This window comes from Haliotis cracherodii, unplaced genomic scaffold (genome assembly GCF_022045235.1).
Source record: "Haliotis cracherodii isolate W230 unplaced genomic scaffold, xgHalCrac1.p SCAF_7, whole genome shotgun sequence".
Taxonomy (NCBI): domain Eukaryota; kingdom Metazoa; phylum Mollusca; class Gastropoda; order Lepetellida; family Haliotidae; genus Haliotis; species Haliotis cracherodii.
Window position 1 is genome coordinate 54,953,777 of NW_027266330.1, and position 21,170 is coordinate 54,974,946.

The window sequence follows — 21,170 nt, forward strand, 5'->3', positions numbered from 1 at the left end:
GCCGCTTTGTAAAACGTTTTACACCTGTAACACCCTGGTCTTTCAGTTCAAAAGTAATGTCACCTTCAGACATGTCTGAAAGACAACGTTCACGATCTCTGACAATGCCCTTAGAACTGTTGAGTGATTTGTGCGCGGAGATAATGACTGGCACAGAAATGAGATTTTTGACAGCCAACAGTGTAGCTGATTATGATACAGATTTGCATTCTATCAAGATACAACCAGAATGTAACCTTTTCATTGACTCAACATCACCACCGATACCATATATAGCATTAGAGAGTGCTCGTCACGATATGGCTGGAATATTGCCGATGTGACGTAAAGCATTAACACACTCACTCACTTTAGAGAGCGCAAATGGATTTAATTTCAAAGGTCCATCATCAAAGGAAGAGATGACTAAAAATCTAGACCAAAATTAAGACTTGTTTCTTGTAACACTGTCATCATCAGATGAACTATCATCTAAAGTTCGTTTCAGTTGTTTTGGTGGAATCATGGTAAGTTTATAGTGGTTCGCCATCCCAGGTCCCCACCCACCACGGAGTATCATAAAGACAATGCTATGTGCTAGTGGTTCTCCAACTAACAGCACCAAGCATACTGGGATCGTATACTAAGGCAGAAATATCAATGCAAGATCAATAGATCAACCAGATTGGCCAATGAGCCACCGCCTTCTGGGAATTGTTTGACTCTAGGCAATAATTCTTGTTCGTTTACAGCCAAAAGGTACTGAAATACAATTACCAGTTTAACCAAGACCAAAAATATAAACAATTGAATATTAGAACTTTGTGCAAAATGAAAATAGAATGCACAGGACTTGGCATGACCAGCCAATTGATAGAATTGGGCCAATTCTACCACCCGTCTAGGTGAAGTCAGGGTCGAAGTGGTGTATTGAGCAAAGGAGCGCTATTCCTGGAAGCAGTTCCCTCAACCACCAGACTACCTTTCTCCACCGACACAGGGGCGCAACCCACGGCAATCAGGTTGCCAAATTCGATCGCCTTTTACAACCAGCAATTGGGTGCTGTGGAAATATTCTGCCCCGGTTCCGCACGGAGGAAGAGCTATAACCGTTAGCCAGCACTCACCACGAGGAGGTGGCTCTTCACGAGTGCCTGTTTGCAAAGAAACAACGGCGAAGTCTTGTATTGATACAAACGGTAAAGCACGATGTTAAGAGAGTTGGCAAATGTAACTGTCATCTTAAGGATCTATACATAACTCAACATGCATGAGGTTTTCATTACATAAATATTTAACTGTGTACACAACAATCCAATTGTCGAGACAGAGGAAGGTAGTTTGACATTGGTTTTCAGCATTGTTGTGTACCCCACGCCTTAAAATGTCTTTCCCTTTCATATTAAACTTTGACGTTGCTTATGAGGACAAATAGGTTTTTGGAATGCTGAATTCATACTTGTAATATTCTCCATGGCAAACATTACTGTGATCTTAAGGATTAATATACAACTGTACATGCCTGCCGTATTGATGGCATTGATTTATAACTGTGTACACAGTAATTTGTGTGAATATAAACGTCTACGCCAGAGATAAACTAGTCTAAAATAACCGTCGAACAATATTCGGTCTTGAAAGGCTAAATAGCTGAAGAAAATATATGACACCAGGTGTTCGCGAAAAGGGTAAGCTTTTTCGCCCTGGCGGTACCATCCGCCATTCACGTCAATGAAGAAGTATGCGTATGTTTATTTGTCAGAGGATACACAGAAGAACTCCAACCAGCGGCCTGTAAAATTCTAGGCAAAATTAGAATTGATATTAAGTCTAACTAAATACGGTACTGTTTACATTCATGGTAATATGTGCGTCTAAATATCACCAATATGAAACACAAAGATAATGATCGCATTCATTTAGCCTTTGTGTAAACCGTAAGTCTTTTATTAAGAGTCGGGGCTTGTGATAGAAGTTTTGCAATAAAGAAAGAAGTGGCAGGCCCTTTACTATGTAGGGGCCGGTTCAAAACAACGGCCCAAAAAGAACAAACCAAAGATAAACCTTGGATCAAGCGATCAGAACAACGCCTGGATCTAAATTCACGGTTTTGTGTTGGACAATCCAAATTACAGAAAAGTGAATCGCAATTTCATGACAAAATCGGATTTTGACACAAAACGTAAAACATACTCCGAAATATCAGCTGATAGTTCCTATCTTAACGTTCACGTATCTGTTGTCAGACCTCCTGTGATGTGTGAGAAAGTCAGCGCGCCTTGTTAACAGCGTTCTCCTCTGTCACGCCCTTCCCTTGCTCAAATGGCTTTGAATGTAACACAACATTCTGATCTCCCTTTAGTTACTGACGATCTCTAGCCCATTTTTATATTGTGTTGTTCACTGATACTTATGACTTTTATATATTCTCAAATAGTTTTAAATAGACTCTGTGATGTTCTAGTACTGCCCATCTTTGACAGCTTTTTATATTATATAAATATATGTATTATTAATGTACTTCTCGTCACGATATGGCTGATATACTGCCGATGTGACGTTAAATCTTAACTCACTCACTCACTCACCAAAACGGTTCTATTTTTAGATCGTTCAGCTGATGTTATGGGTGTTATGTGGCTCATACTTAATATGTACTAGTATAATCATTATCTTTTTGTGGCAGATTATCTAATTTTCTTTCAACAGTCTGAAGCATAAATATTTTATTTAAGCTTTTTCTGGGACAAAGTATTCTTTTCGCTGAAATTCGAGGCTAAATCCCGGAATATCAAATGGTCGGTCGACCCGTGAAGATCGGGGTAGAATAGGTCTTCAGCAACCCATGCTTGCCGTAAAAGGCGACTATGATTGTCGCAAAAGGCGACTAACGGGATCGGGTGGTCAAGCTCGCTGACTTGGTTGATGCATGTCATCGATCCTAATTGAGTGGATCGATGCTCATGATGTCAATCACTGGTTTGTCTTGTCCAGACTCGATTATTTACAGACCGCCGTCATATAGCTGGAATATTGCTGGGTGCGGCATTTAAACAAACAAACAAAGAAATGGTCGGTCCCTAAGATGCAAATGTTTATCTTATGTTTACAGTATCTGGCTGATATGTACTTATTCATGTTTCTTGTGGTTTTCCATCAATCGATATCACAGAGACAACACACCAATGATCCCTGGCTAACATATCACCGATGCGAATTATGAAAAAATCCAGATATTTAATTTTGCGGGAAACGACACACACCCTTGACGTACGATCACAAGTACAATCAAGATAGGCATCGAACCCATAAGCGACAAACATAAGATGCTGCAGCTGAGGACAAATGACCCCCTCCCCCGACATTATGAGTTGAAAGTTTGAACAGGGTCCCACTCGCATTTTAATGATAAAACTACAGAGGTTTTATTGACTTATATCTTGTTATGGAGCCATTCGTGGTATCCAAAGTTTGTCATTCAATTTGGTACGAAGTTTGACGGTCTTAGGTAATCTTGTACAGTTATCAAGAGTTGTACAGTTGTCTGTCACTTATCGAAACTTAAACACCCTAAGGGATTTGCTTTAATACACCCGGATCGTACAAAGGACTCTGCCTTTAACAGATGCTTATGATTATGGAATGGGTGTTGTCGTATATATTTATGTGGGGTTTTAAGGCGTGTATGAAGATTACCATTTCTTGGGTGACATAACACCTAGTTACAGACTGATAACTGTTTTAGAAAAGTGAACTGGAGAATTCGATGGCTGAGGGGAACCAGAGGCAACAAAGGATATATTCAATTATATCAAATAAAAGCGACAAGACTCTTCCAATATTCATAAGAAATCTCTGCTAAAAGAAGAGTAAGTTGTACGATTCTGACTATTTCAGCTGCGTTAAGCACAGAAGATGGAAATTCAGTCTGGTCGTTCTGAAGATACCATGTCTCAAACTCAAGTTTATACTGCTGACCGATCTGTTTCATATCACTGGATCAGTTTGTGTCAGTGCAGTCCATCTCAACCAACACAATCCAATAGACCATAGACCATAGACAATATCCATAGACCTTTTGACTAGTTATGATCAGAATCTTGATTACTTTCATCCTCATTTATCCAGGGCTTTATATCCCCATTCTAGTATGATTACTACAACGGACCCATTCGAAACTATAGATTCGTTTCGAAAGTGACATCTCAAGTGGTACGTTCGGGTGCAAGGGGTCAAGTCATCCGTGTCATCTCCATTGGGATTCATATCCAATAACTACTGTCTCTAGATTATAGAATATAGCCATACAAATTGTCAGATCTGAACATGCACGTCAATGATATTTGCCAATACCCCCAGAAACAGATTTGTTCTGACAATGCATGTCTTCTGGGAAAAATGCTCTAAAAATGGTTAGCGATTTGCAAGGGTCATCAAGTAATGGCTTTAACCTGTATCACGATACTGGCACTGTTAACGCATGTGGAAATTTGGATACATCTCTGGTTTGTAACATCGTCTTGTTCAGCACTGTGATGACCCGACACGTGGCAAAGATCAAGTCGGTTTCACACATTTTTTTCATCGCTGAATCATGCAACGTTCCAGTGTTGGTTTCAACCCTCAACAAGATGTATTTTGCCATCAACAGATACAAACACGAATATGTATCCCCAGGCTTCAACACCTGGCCTAATTTATTTAAGACAAACTGGCTAAAGCTTGGTGTTTTCTATGTCCACTGGGATCGCCACCATCATCACATCCCCGCGTGTGTTCACCTGACCCCCCATGGTGTCTGCCAGAGGCTGGTCCTTCGTGTCCGTCATTACGACAGATAACACTGCACAGACGGCCATTGTCGAACCAACAATGACGAAAGGCACCACGAGGTCACCATCTCCCTGTCAAAATGATATTGAACGTTTTCATCTGCAGTGGTGTTATGTTATGTCAAAATCTAACACACTAGTCGTTAATGATTTTATTCATAATGCGCCAAAGTATCACGCAATATTGGTATATTACATTACATTAATGTCTCAAATTTAGTTGTGTTAGGTCTGATAGACGGAGAGTGGGCACATGTTTGGAAGCCTATTAAATACTCCAGTGGTATGTATGACAAATCAATGACGATTTCTTTGTTTTTCTTTTTGTTGATACTTATTGTCCACACTGCTCTGTATCATTATAATTTTTTTCCTATTGCAAAGTTGAATGACAGTCACCTGGTGACGGAGCTGAGAATCATTCATATCATTCAAAATTAAAAAAGCCTGAATACCAATTGTCATTTCAGTATCACCACCACCATATAAATAGAACTACTAGAGTTTACACAAAACAAAATGTCAATTTCATAACTAGACTCGGAGGAGTGACTTCTGCTTACAACAGTATTCCAGTTATATGACAACGTGTCAGCTTAATGTGGGAGGAAAGCCCGAGGTGATGCAGATCTGAGACGTTTACCACATGTTGATCAACCTAGAAACAAAATCGGGGCAAACCGAGATTCAAACCCCAGGATCTGAAGTTCCTGGCGTGTCCAAGGGACACAACTCTGCACAGCGAATTGTAGCGCCATAGCGTTCTTTACAGCCTGTGTCCCTTTTGCACAAAGGAAGATATTTCTATACAGTTGAAAAGAATGTCCGACATCTTACAGTCAGCAAATGGCCCCACGGAAGTCGTTTAATGAACTTCATTGATCAATTAACATACCCCTGCAAAGACGTATGGAGCGATCATGCCAGAAACTCGTGCTGCTGTATTAGCTGCTCCGTAACCCAAATTTCTGTAGAAAATGTAAACAAAACATTGAAAATACATTACCACAATTTTGGAAAATATTAAGGGCTGTATGATAGTTGAACGTTATTGGTTGTCACGTCAAAGTTCAGTTATGTACTTCGTGAATGTCGCCATTTATCAGCCACATAAGATCATTATGTGTACTGTACCGTATGACAGTGGGGTACGTCTCACTTGAAAGCAACCCGTAGGCACACCAAGCTCCACCAACACCAAGTATGGTCACCAGAGCCAAGACGTTAATGATGACTCCTTGTTGGTCTTTTGAGACTGAAACATACGTACGGTATTGATTAATTTGACAGCATAGCTAAATCGAAAATTACCTCATATTCACGGTACTGATTCATGTGATAGCACAGCTAATTGACGCACCGTCATTAATGATGTTACAAATAAGGCGACAGTTAATAGTACCAGTGTGACGTCTACTGGAGTCAACAATGCCCTGATGTGTAGGACTCAAAAGGTGAACTGCAGATCATTTCCTAAAACATATTTCACTGTAACATCAATTTGTCATGCAGTTCAACTTATGACATAAGGACGTACAATTGAACTTTTCCGTTACAAATCCACACCTGTTTTCGCAATGATTGCAACACCAAAAGCAGCGGAAGTGGCAACAGCAAAGAAACAAACCGCTGTCCATTTTCTACCAAATCTACAAAACATAAGCAATGATGTTGATGAATGAACAAATTCAAACGTAACGTTTTCTGAAAATAAATATGTTTAAACCATATGTAAGAAAAGTCTGAACTGATGCAGGTCACATACGTTTTCCACTTAAGTGAAACCCACGAGCACGGAGATGGTGCTGACAAACCTAGAAAATTATCCAGGGCAAACCGGGATTCGAACCCATGATCATAAGCTTTAGGCGTGCCAAGAGGATGCAACTTTGCACAGCGAACTGCGGCGCCTTACACGACTCGGCAACCCGTGCCCCCAAGAAAGGTTTAGAATACATTGCCAACAACTTGTGTTTGTCTTACAAGGTGACACATTGGATCGGATGGTCAGGCTCATTGAATTGGTTAACGGGAAGTCTTCGCACCCGACGTTGTGGACCAATGCCCATAATATCAGTCACTGAATCATCTGGGCCAGGATCGATGTACAGGCCATATAGCTGGAATATTACTGGATATGCCGTTAAACAACATGCAAACAAATACACCCAGAGATGAGATTACTTGTTGTTTGTGAAGAAAGTCAGCACTGTAGTTGGCACTTGCACCACTCCCAGAAGGAAGATGTTCAGATACAGGTTGCCTGCGAGTCTCCCTACACCGAACGATATCCCATAGTACACCAACGACAGACTCGCCCTGAAAAACATATTGCTTTTGAAATCGCTCAACTTTAATAAATATAGTCTTCGTTAATCAAGACATCTACTTTTTTATGAAGAGGATACACTCACCTTGAAAATTGAAAGTGCACTATATATATATACTGGTACTTATTGGGTCAAGTTTGTCACTGAGGATATATCTAATGCTTCCAGCAGCACTGAGGAAATACAAGAGAATATTTGTAGAAATGTAATAATGCAGCTGCAACAGATTATGTAATTAGTGAAATGTTTCAATGTTCAGATAATATTCTTATTCCATATTTACTTGTATTGTGCGATGTTCTACATGATAAAGGTGTTTTCCTTCGGAATTGTCAAAAGCAATCATTGTTCCATTGCATTAAAAGGGTGATAAGGATAATGTTGATAACAATCGGAGGATATCTGTACTGAGTTGCTTTGGAAAATTATATACCATGATTCTTAATGGCAAATTAACGTTTTGGTCAGATGCAATGGGAAACATTTATGGAGAACAGGCAGGATTTAGAGCTGGCTATTACACAATGGACAATGTTTTCATTTTGCAAGCTATAATTGCAAAATATCTTTCAGTAGGGGAGGAATGTTATATGCATGTTTTCTCGATTTCGATTTCGCTTATTTAGTAAACACGGGCGGGCATCAAAGATGGAAAAATCATTTACAGCCATTTACGCATCATTTAAAGCCTGTGTACGAACCAATGGCAATAACCTTACAGGTATTTTTGATTGCCCTTTTGGAGTGCGTCATGGTTGTGTACTAAACCCATCCTTGTTCTCTTTTTTCATAAATGAACTTGTTCTTGAAATTAACTCAAAATCTAAAAATGGGATACAGTTTTATTCAGATCTAATAGAAATATTCCTTATACTTTTGGCTGACGATGTTGTCCTTTTCTCTGATTCAGTAACTGGTCTTCAACGTCAAATCAATATTTTGGAAAACAATTGTGACAAATGGTCACTGTCCGTCAATCTAAATAAAACTAAATAAACTAAATTATCAAAACTAGAGAAATGGATATGCAAAGATTCCTGTACAGAGGTAGTTTCATCTTATACTTACCTTGGAATAATGTTTACTAGGACTTTGAGTTGGAATAAATATCTAGAACCTACATCTGTTAAAACCTAAGAAAGTGTTGATGTCGATCCTTCAAAGTTTGTTAAAATATGATAATCAGCCCTATAACATATTTTCAATTTTGTTATCCTCCATCACAAATGGTATTGTACTTGGTGTATGTGGCAGATTCCCATTGTATAAATTTTCACTTAAGCGTTGTATTAATTATTGGTTAAAACTACCGACTCTTCCATCCACGCTATACCCAGTAAGAGCATATAACATGCCACTCTATCTTGATCAAAATGCCAGTCACTCACGCAATAAAAATAGTTGGGCAACAAATATCAAAATCACCCTTAGATATGCATGGATAGATCAGCGTGTTGGAAATGTCAAGATGTTTATGTCATTATTACTCCAAAGATTGTTTTCAGCAAATGTGAATAGAAAAACTAAGAAATAGAAAATGTACATATACCTCTTCTTGAATAAACAATTTGACTCAAGATAGCCAAAATATAATTTTATAAATCTAGTCAGAGAACTGTAATTCCTTTGTTGAAAATTAACAAACAACATACCTAATGCCCTTCTCACTCCATCTTAAAACTAACAATCGATGATCAAAAACTCTGAGTTGCCCCAATTTTCTGTGTATTGTCCCTTTGTTGTGGCAGGATATGTGGATCTGAGCTTCTAATTCCAGATTACCTCTATTTACACCCTGGGTTTGTCAGCAACAAAACGCACTCACTATACTAACCATACGAACTGTATGATGAGAGATTTCCAACATATGCTCCAGCCCCGGTAGATGTCCAGGTACGTGTACTTCCTGCCAGACGCCCTCAGTTTCTGCTCTTCTTCTGCCACTTGTTTCAGCAGCTGCAGTGTGTTGGTGGGCTTCTCTCTTTTGTTGTATCGACTCATCTGATCCACGACTTTCTCAGCTTCATCAGTCCGCCCTTTTACAGCCAACCAGCGCAGACTCTCTGGGACAAAGCTGGCAGCGTCCAATAGTTTGGGAATAGTGAGGCGAAAAGCATTAACAATGACTTTGTATTTTATTTCCAAATTCGCTAATTTTAATGAACTTGGGATACCCATAATGCAACACAAGTATATTATAGCCAGTGGTGATACGGAGAGAGGGGCCCTTGCAGGCTATGTTAATGAATCTGGTTTAGTTGCGTTCAAGGTTATTATACTTATATGGTGACATGCATGCACTAATTAATGGGCTTTTTGGTGAGATTGTGACACCTTCACCTGACCTTCAGATGCCTCTTACAAGTAACATTAGCCTTTCACAGACCTGCAAGTGAAATATTAAAGAAAGAAGACAATGTGTGTGTGTGTGTGCGTGTGCGTGTGCGTGTGCGTGCGTGTGTGTGCGTGCGTGCCTGCACGTGTGGCTGCTTGTTCAGGTCCAAACTAATGCCGGTTTTATCGTCCTAGTTCCCTAGCCCAATGCAATGAGATACTATGCCAAAGTTCAACAGTTACTCCACACAGGCAAAGTATGCAAACTCCGAGCCGACTGATCCTTGTTTTTATCCCCTTTATGCTGAGCGCCAGGCAGGGTAACAATAATTACCATCGTTTAACTTCTTATGCTATTACACTGCAGGGAGCCACTGACCTTCCGCCCTCTGTGCAGACGCCCTATCCACTAGACCTTGAAAGCGATCTAAACGGACTGCTCAACAACTGCTTTGTGCAGTTCAGCTGTAATCGTTTACTGGCCATTGTCATATAGGTGGTATTTTGCTGAATGTGGCTTTAAATAATCAGACTATATTGGTATGTCCTGAAGGTAGCATAGTCAGTTCAAAAAGTACAGGTTCATCCAAAACGTCATTTGTTTTATAGTGTATGATTATCATGTTGACATATTTGGATACTAATGATGCAACATTTCATCAAAGGCTTAGCAGTCAACCTTTCGTGGGTTGGATGGAGGCTCTGACAATGTCTCACTCTCGACTTGAGATACTTACAACCATCCGGCGAAGAAGGGCAGATGAAGGGCAGCTAATATGATGTGTTGATGAGACCAGTCAGGCCTCAACCAGCTCGATAGGGCAAATGCACATACACCCGTTAGCCAGACTGGAATTGCCGATGCAAGCGGTCGCCATTTTCTTCCAACGAACTCAATGAGGTACGGGTAGCACACCACCAGAAGGGAGCCTGTCATCATCCCGATGAGAAAATGCAACACTGTAAACATCTGCCAGTTGACGGAGAACGCTGCCACCAGGTTGAATCCACCTTGAAGGACCAGACAGACGAAGTAAGTCCACTTCCGACCGAGGACGTCAGCAGACTGTCCACCAAGCAATGCCCCAACAAAGACTCCACCCATTTGTACTGATGTGACGAGAGGATTGAGCAATTTGCGGTTACAAATGAAACCCCACTGAAAGAAGAAATCATTGCATATCTGTTAGTTTAAGGTCGCACTCCACTCCAGCTTCAAACACGCCAGTCTTTAAATAATAGAGTATGGACGGGACAACTCAGTGATAGCAATAGAGCATACTTCATGCGTTTTCATTAAATACATTAAACACATTAAATACCAATTTTACAATACCATTCTATGAAATCGGAATGAGGGACAGTGATTCCCAGATTCCGGATAAGAGAAGGTCCCTAGTCAACCCATGCTTGTCGAAACTGTGAATGGGTGACGCCGTTTCGACAGTATCTTTGTTTTATCATGGTGTGTCAGCATAAAGAGGGAGGAAAGTCCAAAGTGATGCAGGTCTCAGACGTTTACCATTTCGATTAAATCCACAAGCTTGTCAGAAAAGAGGTCATAATCATTTGGTCATCATGCTCTGTGACTCGTGATTTGTCATGTCATCGTACAAGGGCAGTGTGGGGCGTTGCTCATAATATCAATCATTGGTTTGTCGTTCTCCAGATACTATTCCATGCATGACGCCGTCATATAGCTGTAATATTGCTCAGTGTTTTGTTAAACTACAATCAAATTGGACACTCCTTATGTTCGCACACAAGTTTTTCATGAAAGGAGGCTGAATAAGGGTTACCTACCTCACTGACGACAGTATTTTTATCCTGGCTGTACACAACCTGACAGGTGATGTTGACCGAGGTGGGACACAATTTCAATGTGACGTTGTTCATGTAATCAGTGTCATCAACAGAGGGCGCTGTTGCCGGGACACACCACCAATCCGGAGTAGTCCCCGCAAACGACATCATCAACATCCCCCACCCCATCAGCATCTTTGGACCGAATATGAAGACAGTTATGAGGATCTGGAAGCGGGACATGCCCCCGACGGCCTCGATGATGTCGTCCGTGTGCATCCTTGTCACCGTTGCGTCTTCACTGTTTGCAAAGGAACAACGGGGTAGTCTTGTATTGATACAAACGGTAAAGCACGATGTTAAGAGAGTTGGCAAACGTAACTGTGATCTTAAGGATCTATACATAACTCAACATGCATGAGGTTTTCATTACATAAATATTTAACTGTGTACACAACAATCCAATTGTCGAGACAGACGAAGGTAGTTTGACATTGGTTTTCAGCATTGTTGTGTACCTCACGCCTTAAAATGTCTTTCCCTTTCATTTTAAACTTTGACGTTGCTTATTAGGACAAATAGGTTTTTGGAATGCTGAATTCATACTTGTAATATTCTCCATGGCAAACGTTACTGTGATCTTAAGGATTAATATACAACTGTACATGCCTGCCGTATTGATGGCATTGATTTATAACTGTGTGCACAGTAACTTGTGTAAATATAAACGTCTGCATCAGAGATCAACCAGTCTGGAATAACTGTCGAAAAATATTCGGTCTTAAAAGGTAAAATAGCTGATGAAACTATATGACATCAGGTTTTCGCGAAAAGGTAAGCATGTTCTGTCCTAGCGGTAGCACCCGCCATTCACTCAATGTGCGTACTCAATACGGTACAGTTTACATTCATGGTAATATGTGCGTCTAAATAGCACCAATGTGAAACACAAAGATCATGATCGCATTTAGTTAGACTTTGTGTAAACCGTATGCCCTTTGTTAAGAGTCGGGGCGAGTGGTAGAAGTTTTGCAATAATGAAAGAAGCGGCAGGCCTTATATTATGTAGGGGCCGGTTCAAAACCCCAATAAGAACCAACCAAAGATAAGCCTTGGATCAAGCGATCAGAACAACACCTGAATCTAAATTCACGATTTTCGTGTTGGAAAATGCCTATCCCTATCCTTATAATTTCATGACGAAATCGGATTTTGACACAAACTGTAAAACATACTCCGTAATATCAGCTAATAGCTCCCCTCTTAACGTTCACCTACCTGTTGTCAGACCTGCTGTGGTGTGTGAGAAGGTCAGTGTGCCTTGTCAACAGCGTTCTCCTCTGTCACGCCCTTCCCTGTTTCAAATGGCTCACATGCATAGCTTTGAATGTAACACAGTGTGTGTCACAACGGTTCTATGTTTAGATCGTTAGGCAGATGTTATGGGTGTTATGTTGCTCATACTTTTTATATACTAGTATAATCATTACCAAGAACCCTTATCTGATTTGAATGGAGACTACATGTAGGTATTTGTTTCAGCTACAGTTGCATAACCAGATACTGTGTTTCTAATTAAAACAATGAGCCTAAATATAAACCATTTGCAACATTGGTCTTTTTGTGGCAGATAATCTAATTTTCTTTCAATACTCTGAAGCATAAATATTTTATTAAAGCATTTTCTGGGACAATATATTTTTTCACTGCTCAATCCCGGAATATCAAATGGTCGGTCCCTAACATGCAAATATGTATCTCATGTTTACAGTATCTGGCTGATATGTACTTATTCATGTTTCTTGTGGTTGTCCATCAACCGTCATCACAGAGACAGCACAGCAATGATACCTGGCTAACATATCACCGATGCAAATTATGAAAAAAATGGATATTTAATATTGCGGGAAACGAGACACACCCATGACGTACGATGACAAGTACAATCAAGCTAGGCATCAACCAAGCGACAAACATAGGATGCTGCAGCTGAAGACCAATGACCCCCACCCCCGACATTATGAGTTGAAAGTTTGGTCAGGGTCCGATTTGCATTTTTATGATAAACCTACAGAGGTTATTCTTCCCCACCCTTAAGGCGGGGAAGTATACGGGAGAGGTTAATTTTATAGCAAGTAAATCGACATGTTGGTTTCATTGAAATTTCAAGCCACACAGTTACCGAAACGAAACATACAAATCATGTGAAATGTGCGTGAAATGTTGATGTCATCATTTCCAGCAATAAGAGATACTTCAAAATCGTCTTGCTATTCTGAGACTTAGTCACTTTTCGTAATGCTGATAACCCATGAAATTTGTTCATTTTGTTTTTAAAAGAGCTAAAAATGATTCCATTTCGCTAAAGTTAACCGGTCTATATTTTGTAAGAATATACTATTTCGCATTATCTCCTTTAGCTATAGGCGTAGTATAGAAGTGATTAATCACACACTGACCTTGCATTGCTGTACATCGTATCTTATTCAAGCTGTATCACTGAAAGTGAGTGATTATCTCCCTTACCCAAACAGCTCAATTGCGCACTACCTTTGCAATGTATCGTATGTTATTCAGGCAGCCATCGAGAAACGTTCCAGTAAGGAATTTAGGCCAAGCCTGTCACGCGCACTCAATTTTCACACTGCTATTGCAACATATTGTTCAACACGATTAAATACCAGGCTTCTATTAAGTATGACTTTGTTCAATAAACAACACATGTAAAACAACGGGTTTGATATGAGATTTTTTTTATTAGTTGTCTTCATAATCACATGTATGGCGCTTGCTGTGCATAGTTGAGCACAGCATTGTTTTAAATTCTCCACTGTATGTAATGTATGGTACATACCGTTTCATGCGGCGGTGTACGTTTCTGCATGGTTTATTGCTTTGACAAAAAAAATTAACTTCCAGCTGAGATTATACACCCGTATATGTTCTTTGCTTCTGGATACATAGGAAATCAACAGGTTGGTCTGTACTTTGCAATTATTTTCCGAAAAGATAATACGGTTGCATGATATCTTCACGATGTTTGGGTTGAACATAGTAACATTCTTCTAAACAAATTTCAAATCTTGATTATGTACGGTTATCAAGAAGCATCTCTTCACACTGGGTTGTGTGCACGTTGTCTGTCACTTATCGAAACTTAAACACCACCACCTTGCGGGCTATTTATAGTCAGGGCTTGGCTTTAACACAACAGATGCTTATGATTATGGAACGGGTGTTGTCGTATATATTCATGTGAGGTTTTAACGCATGTATGAAGATACCATTTCTTGGGTGACATAACACCTAGTTACAGACTGATAACTGTTTTAGAAAAGTGAACTGGAGAAATCGATGGCTGAGGGGAACCAGCGTCAACAAAGGAAATATTCAATTATATCAAATAAAAGCGACAAGACTCTTTCCATATTCATAAGAAATATCTGCTAAAAGAAGAGTAAATTGTACGATTCTGACTATTTCAGCTGCGTTAAGCACAGAAGTTGGGACTTCAGTCTGGTCGTTCTGAAGATTCCATGTCTCAAACTCAAGTTTATATTGTCCACTGCTGACCGATCTGTTTCATATCACTGGATCAGTTTGTGTCAGTGCAGTCCATCTCAACCAAAATAATCCACATAAGCAAGCTGTCTGCACGATGGATACCGAGAATGTTGACACCAGATAAGAAGCTGACCTGACTGATCATATCCACAGACCTTTTGACTATTTAAGATCAGAATCCTGATTACGTTCATTTATCCAGGGCTTTACATCCCTCTTTTAGTATGATTACTACAGTGGACCCATTCGAAACTATAGATTCGTTTCGAAAGTGACGCTGGCAGATGCTCACAAATTCCCATCTCAAGTGGTACGTTCGGGGTGCAAGGGGTCAAGTCATCCGTGTCATCTACGTTGGGATTCAAATCCAGTAACTACTGTCTCTAGATTCTAGAATACAGCCATACAAATTGTCAGATCTGAACATGCACGTCAATGATATTTGCCAATACCCCAGAAACAGATTGTTCTGACAATGCATGACCTCTAGGAAAATGCTCTGAAAACGGTTGGCGATTTGCAAAGGACATCAAGTAATGGCTTTAACCCACATCACAATACTGGCACTGTTAACGCATATGGAAATTTGGATAAATCTCTGGTTTGTGTCACATCGCCTTGTTCATCACTGTGATGACCCGACACGTGGCAAAGATCAAGAACTGTGACGACCCGACAAAGATGGAGGAGCACTTCAGTGAGCACCAAGGTCACCTGTGGTCAGTGTGGTCAGAAGCAGAAGACACAGTGACAGGAGCATATGTTGAGATGGGTGTGTCAGGGCTAAATGGAGAGTACTAATGATTAGTCAGTGTGATCAGAAGCAGGAGGAGACACATGGTGCCGTCAGATTGATGGTTAGCTAGTTTGTAGGTCTAGATCTTGGAAGCTGCCGAGGCAAAGGTACGGATGCTGTTTCTCTCGTCCAGCTCATCGGTGAGCTCCCCTGAGGTATCTCCAAGGAAAAGGTTCCAGGTCAGTGGACAGTGAATGTAAACGATGTCTGTATCAAAGTGCAAAAAGCGTTAATCCAAGGGCTTCATGTATCAATACAGGTTGAGGCGTGCTTGAGCTGTTACCTAGGATGCCATGTCGACATTTTGTGGCAGGATGTGGCTCATGAAATTCCTTTTGAGATGCATAGATGCCACAAAGTAAATTGTCCTTCTTGGAGGAGGGCAAAGAACCTCAGGGGTGCACTGATGTATTCCGTTATTCCGAACCCTAGTCTCTGACCAAACTTTCCCAAGTAGATGTTGCATCTGTTCTTGCAGATTTTAGATGGATCTAAGGTCACACCCTCTTTCAGAAGGAAGACACTGCTTTACATCCCTCTGGATAACCACTGGCGTCTTGTTTGATCTTGAAGAAGTTGCTCACATAGGTGACAAACAGACCTCCTTCTTGATCCAGGATCGGTCTTCATCACTTTGAGGGCAGGAACTGTCCACGAACAATCCCCTACTGACACTGTGGAGTGACAAGGTAGCCAAGGTATCCAATCAAATAGGCGTATCTTACACTTGTTGGAACTCATGGAAGATCTACAAGAACAACAACGTATGTCAGACCATAGGCCACCCGTTCATGTGAGTGGACAATTCCAACCTTTCTAACGGCCCTTATCAGGGCCACCTCCAATCGGCTCAATAGAATGCTTAAAACACAGGCTCCAAACTATCTACTTCTTATTGTTCCTTTGTCCAGCTCGCAACTCCATCTGTCTTTCCTGCCCATCCCGGCCACGCCCGCCCCACCTCGTCGCACATCTATGTACCATGTGGCAGCATATGTTAGAGGCTTTGTCGTTAGCAAGCAGAAACTTGGACAAAATTTAGCACTTTTTCCTGTTGTAACCAGTCTATAATTATTCACCAAGGGTTGGATATTTCATAATATACAACTCCGTTAATCGCGAAGTCAGTAATTGGCCCTGTACCGTACGACCGCAATTCCTACATAGCATTCATTTTTCCAAAACTATGGGTTTGAAAATTAACTCGGCAACCAGAATTCCAGCTGAAATATAGTGAAACACAAAGGTTTGGTCAGAGACCTCGCAAGGTCAAAGTTGAATGCAACTCGACGCCATGTGAATGCCGAGTTGTAAGCAGTTGAACTTCAGTACGTACAACAAATTGCATACCACATAAGTTGGCATGGTAGCTCGGTGGGCTAGCACTATAAAATCGCCATTAGTCAGGACTAGAACAACTAGCCAAACACACACACACACACGCACGCACGCACGCACGCACGCACGCACGCACACACACATACACATATATATATATATATATATATATATATATATATATATATCTTGAACGCGAACGCAACAGGCCCCATTTCAAAATAGAAACGATATAGAGTGATAACTTAAGAAGAAAACATCAGAGTATATTATTTTTGAAAATGTATTCATTTTGAAGAACTGTCATGTCCTTGTTACAACAGGTGGGAAATATGTGGCTTCATATACTCCTCAAAACCAAGTAAGGGATACTCGGAAATAACTTAAAAGTTAAAAAATTGTAACAGGTATTATTTTCTAGTAATAGTTGGATGATTATCAATAGAGTGTATACCGCAACGTTTCTCAAACATCAATTCACTCGACGGGGCATACTACGATTGGGTCTTCCAATGGCGATTTAAAGGAGTCTGTACAACTCTTCATGCAACACCTGGCTAAGAACACGCGCTTTAGCCTTTTTGAGGTTATGACAATTATAAAAGTGTTTTACTTTTATTTTTCAACCTATCTCCCTGCTTTACAATATACTTTCGAGTTCGATATTGCAGAATCCTGAATATGTTGTGTCTCGACTCCAGGACAACGCTTGAAAGTAGTGAAAACACTTTCTTATGCAGGCATATCATATACACTCTTCAAAATAAGAAACGCAGAGATAGTATGTAGTTCATTGAACCTGACTACACAAAAATCCGGAATATAAATAGGATATATGTTATTGGAAAATGTTGGTGGCCTGATATTAGGCAAACAGTGTGTCAAAACACAGCCATTGTCGATTTGTAATGTCTTCAACTGCATTGTTTTCACACTTGTTAAAAACTGTAAAGGAGGAAACCAGTAAAGCAAAATGCACGTGCAAGTTATGGCATTCGTAACTCGTAATAGTGGTTATAAAGAGGCAAGCATAAACCAATAATTCATCATTCAATTGTCAACATTTTTCAAGTTCGAAAATGCCTAGCGGAACATCGCCACAGGACGAATACAAAAACGGGAATCGCAGTCTTCTGTTGCAAGCCACTTCAACGTCCACCACAGCACCAATTGCCGCCTTTAACACAGTTCAATTCCACTGCAGACCGTCCGAGAACTGGCCGACCAAGAGTTACCACCCCTGCACCGAATCGCTACTTTCGACTTCTCCACCGACGTTATCGCAATGCCACAGCTACTGAACTGCAGGACGCAGGACGCATCCCTGGTTTGAGGAGGATGTCGGACCAGACTGTCAGGAACCGTCTTCGCGAGGCTGGAATCCGACCCAGAAGAACAGTTATCGTCCCTGATTTGCAACAGATGTATCCACAACGATGCTTGCATTGTTGTCATTCCTTACAGCCTCGGAATTTGAGAAACTGGAGAAGAGTGTGGTTTAGCTATGAATCAAAATTTCCTCTTCACCAGCGAGATGGAAGACAACGTGTTTATCGTCGTCGAAATGAGCGATTTGCCCCACATTGTATACGTGAATTTGGTGGCGGTAATATCATTGTATGGGACTTCATATCCTACACCATGAGATCTGACTTGGTTGTGGTTCAGGGAAATTTGACAGCAAATCGCTACATGAATCAAATTCTTCAAACTCACCTTCTTCCAATCATTGACCGTTAGAGGGAGTTGTTTCAGCAAGACATGTTCCCCCGCAAAAAGCTCGTGTCATGGTAGACTACCTTCACAATGCCAACATCAACGACTTGCCCTGGCCGTCGAGATCTCCAGACCTCAACCAAATCGAACACCTCTGGGATGAACTCGATCGACGTGGACGTCAAAGTCAGAACACCCCGAAGACGCTACCAAAACTGTCTAGCGCGTTACAAGCAGAATGGCGCAGAATTCCGCAGGACAGAATTGGTACACTTATCCAGTCAGTGCCGAGGAGATGCAGAGCCGTGATTGCAGCCCGGGGCTGTCGCACGAGAAACTGAGTTCAGTGCAACATTGTGACCTTATGTGACAGATTTTAATGCTTTTGTACAACGACAACATGTGACTATCCAAAATGTCATATTTGTATCTATGACATTAAATTAAATATATCGACTTTATTAGGTACAATAATTTTAAAATCTTCCTGTGCATTTCTTTTTTTGAAGAGTGTAATACCAAGTGTGGCTGTTCGTCGAAAAATGGTTCCTTTATGCTTACCAACAAAACACGTTTTGGATACTTTGCAAGATTTTTATTGTGGTGAGTACAAATAATTGTGTTGGAGTTAGCAACTGGCACCGAGGTTTACAGATGCTATAACCTATGCTACGCCATTACTAGACATGGCAACCTTTGATAATCCTGGTTAGAATAGGTCTTCAGCGACCTATGCTTGCTCTAAAAGGCGACGTTGGTTGTGGTAATGGGCGACTAACGAGATCGGGTGGTCAGTCTTGCTTACTTGGTTGATGCATGTCATCATATACAAATTGCATGGAACGATGCACATGTAGTCAATCACTCTCTCTCTCTCTCTCACTGGATAAGAAAAATTCATTTATTTGTTTCTTTTGAGTCTGTCCATAAGCTTTTTGCCGGTTTATATGTGCCAGTGTGTTTACAACTTCGTTTTTTCCACGTCAGCTGCTGTCACCACCATCTGCACATCCCCACATGAGTTCACTTGGCCCCCAATGGTGTCGGCGAGGGGTTTACAGTAAAGCTAAATGCACGTGCAAGTTATGGCATTCTTAACTTGTAATAGTGGCTATAAAAAGGCAAGCATTAACCAATAATTTATCATTCAATTGTCAACATTTTTCAAAATGCCGAGACTCAGCGCTGCCGATCGGATTATCGCCAAAGGGCGAATCCAAAGAGGGGAATTGCAGTCTTCTGTTGCACGCCACATCAACGTCCACCACGGCACCAATTGCCGCCTTTGTGACCGATACACACAGTTCAATTCCACTGCAGACCGTCCCAGAACTGGCCGACCAAGAGTTACCACTCCTGCACAGGATCGCTACATTCGACTTCTCCACCGACGTCATCGTAATGCCACAGCTACTGAGACTGAAGGACACAGGACGCATCTCTGGTTTGAGGAGGATGTCGAACCAGACTGTCAGGAACCGTCCTCACGAGTCTAGAATCCGACCAAGAAGACCAGTTATCTTCACGGATTTGCAACAGATCCATCCACAGCGATGCTTGCATTTTTGTCATTCCTTACAGCCTCGGAATTTGAGAAACTGGAGAAGAGTGTGGCTTAGTGATGAATCACAATTTCCACTTCACCGGCGAGGTGGAAGACAACGTGTTTATCGTCTTCGAAATGGGCGTTTGCCCCACATTGTATGCGTGAATTCGGTGGCGGTGATGTCCGGGCATGGGGCTTCATATCCTACACCATGAGATCTGACTTGGTTGTGGTTCAGGGAAATTTGACAGCAAATCGCTACATTAATCAAATTCTTCCACCTCATCTCCTTCCAATCATTGACCGCTAGCGGGAGCTGTTTCAGCAAGACATGTTCCCCAGCAAAAAGCTCGTGTCATGGTAGACTACCTTCACAATGCCAACATCAACGACTTGCCCTGGCCGTCGAGATCTCCAGACCTCAACCAAATCGAACACCTCTGGGATGAACTCGATCGACGTGGACGTCAAAGTCAGAACACCCCGAAGACACTCCCACAACTGGCTAGCGCGTTACAAGCAGAATGGCGCAGAATTCCGCAGGACAGAATTCGTACACCAGAAATGGGCTTCACACATTGTACCCATCCAGTCAGTGCCGAGGAGATGCAGAGCCGTGATTGCAGCCCGGGGCCGTCACACGAAAAGTGCAACATTGTGACCTTATGTGACATGACACTTATCAGATTTCAATGCCTTGATACAACGACAACATGTGACTATCCAAAATGTCATATTTGTATCTATGACATTAAATTAAATATATCGACTTTATTAGGTACATTAAATTTACTTAAAATCTACCTGTACATTTCTTTTCTTGAAGAGTGTAATACCAAGTCTGGCTGTTCGTCGAAAAATGGTTCCTTTATGCTTACCAACAAAACACGTTTTGGATACTTTGCAAGATTTTTATTGTGGTGAGTAAAAAT

At 41.1% G+C, this 21,170-nt stretch overlaps 1 protein-coding gene across 1 annotated transcript; it reads right to left on the reverse strand.

Moving 5' to 3' along the window:
* Nucleotides 1-4,694: 4,694 nt before the first annotated feature.
* On the reverse strand, nucleotides 4,695-11,557 carry LOC139448232 (organic cation transporter protein-like). The gene is made up of 8 exons (XM_071229750.1): nucleotides 11,279-11,557; nucleotides 10,213-10,634; nucleotides 8,976-9,215; nucleotides 6,996-7,130; nucleotides 6,378-6,460; nucleotides 5,946-6,066; nucleotides 5,707-5,779; nucleotides 4,695-4,883 (listed from the first exon to the last, which is right to left on the reverse strand). Exons 1-8 carry the CDS (start codon nucleotides 11,555-11,557, stop codon nucleotides 4,695-4,697), a joined length of 1,542 nt encoding a protein of 513 aa, XP_071085851.1.
* Between the last annotated feature and the right edge of the window lie 9,613 nt (nucleotides 11,558-21,170).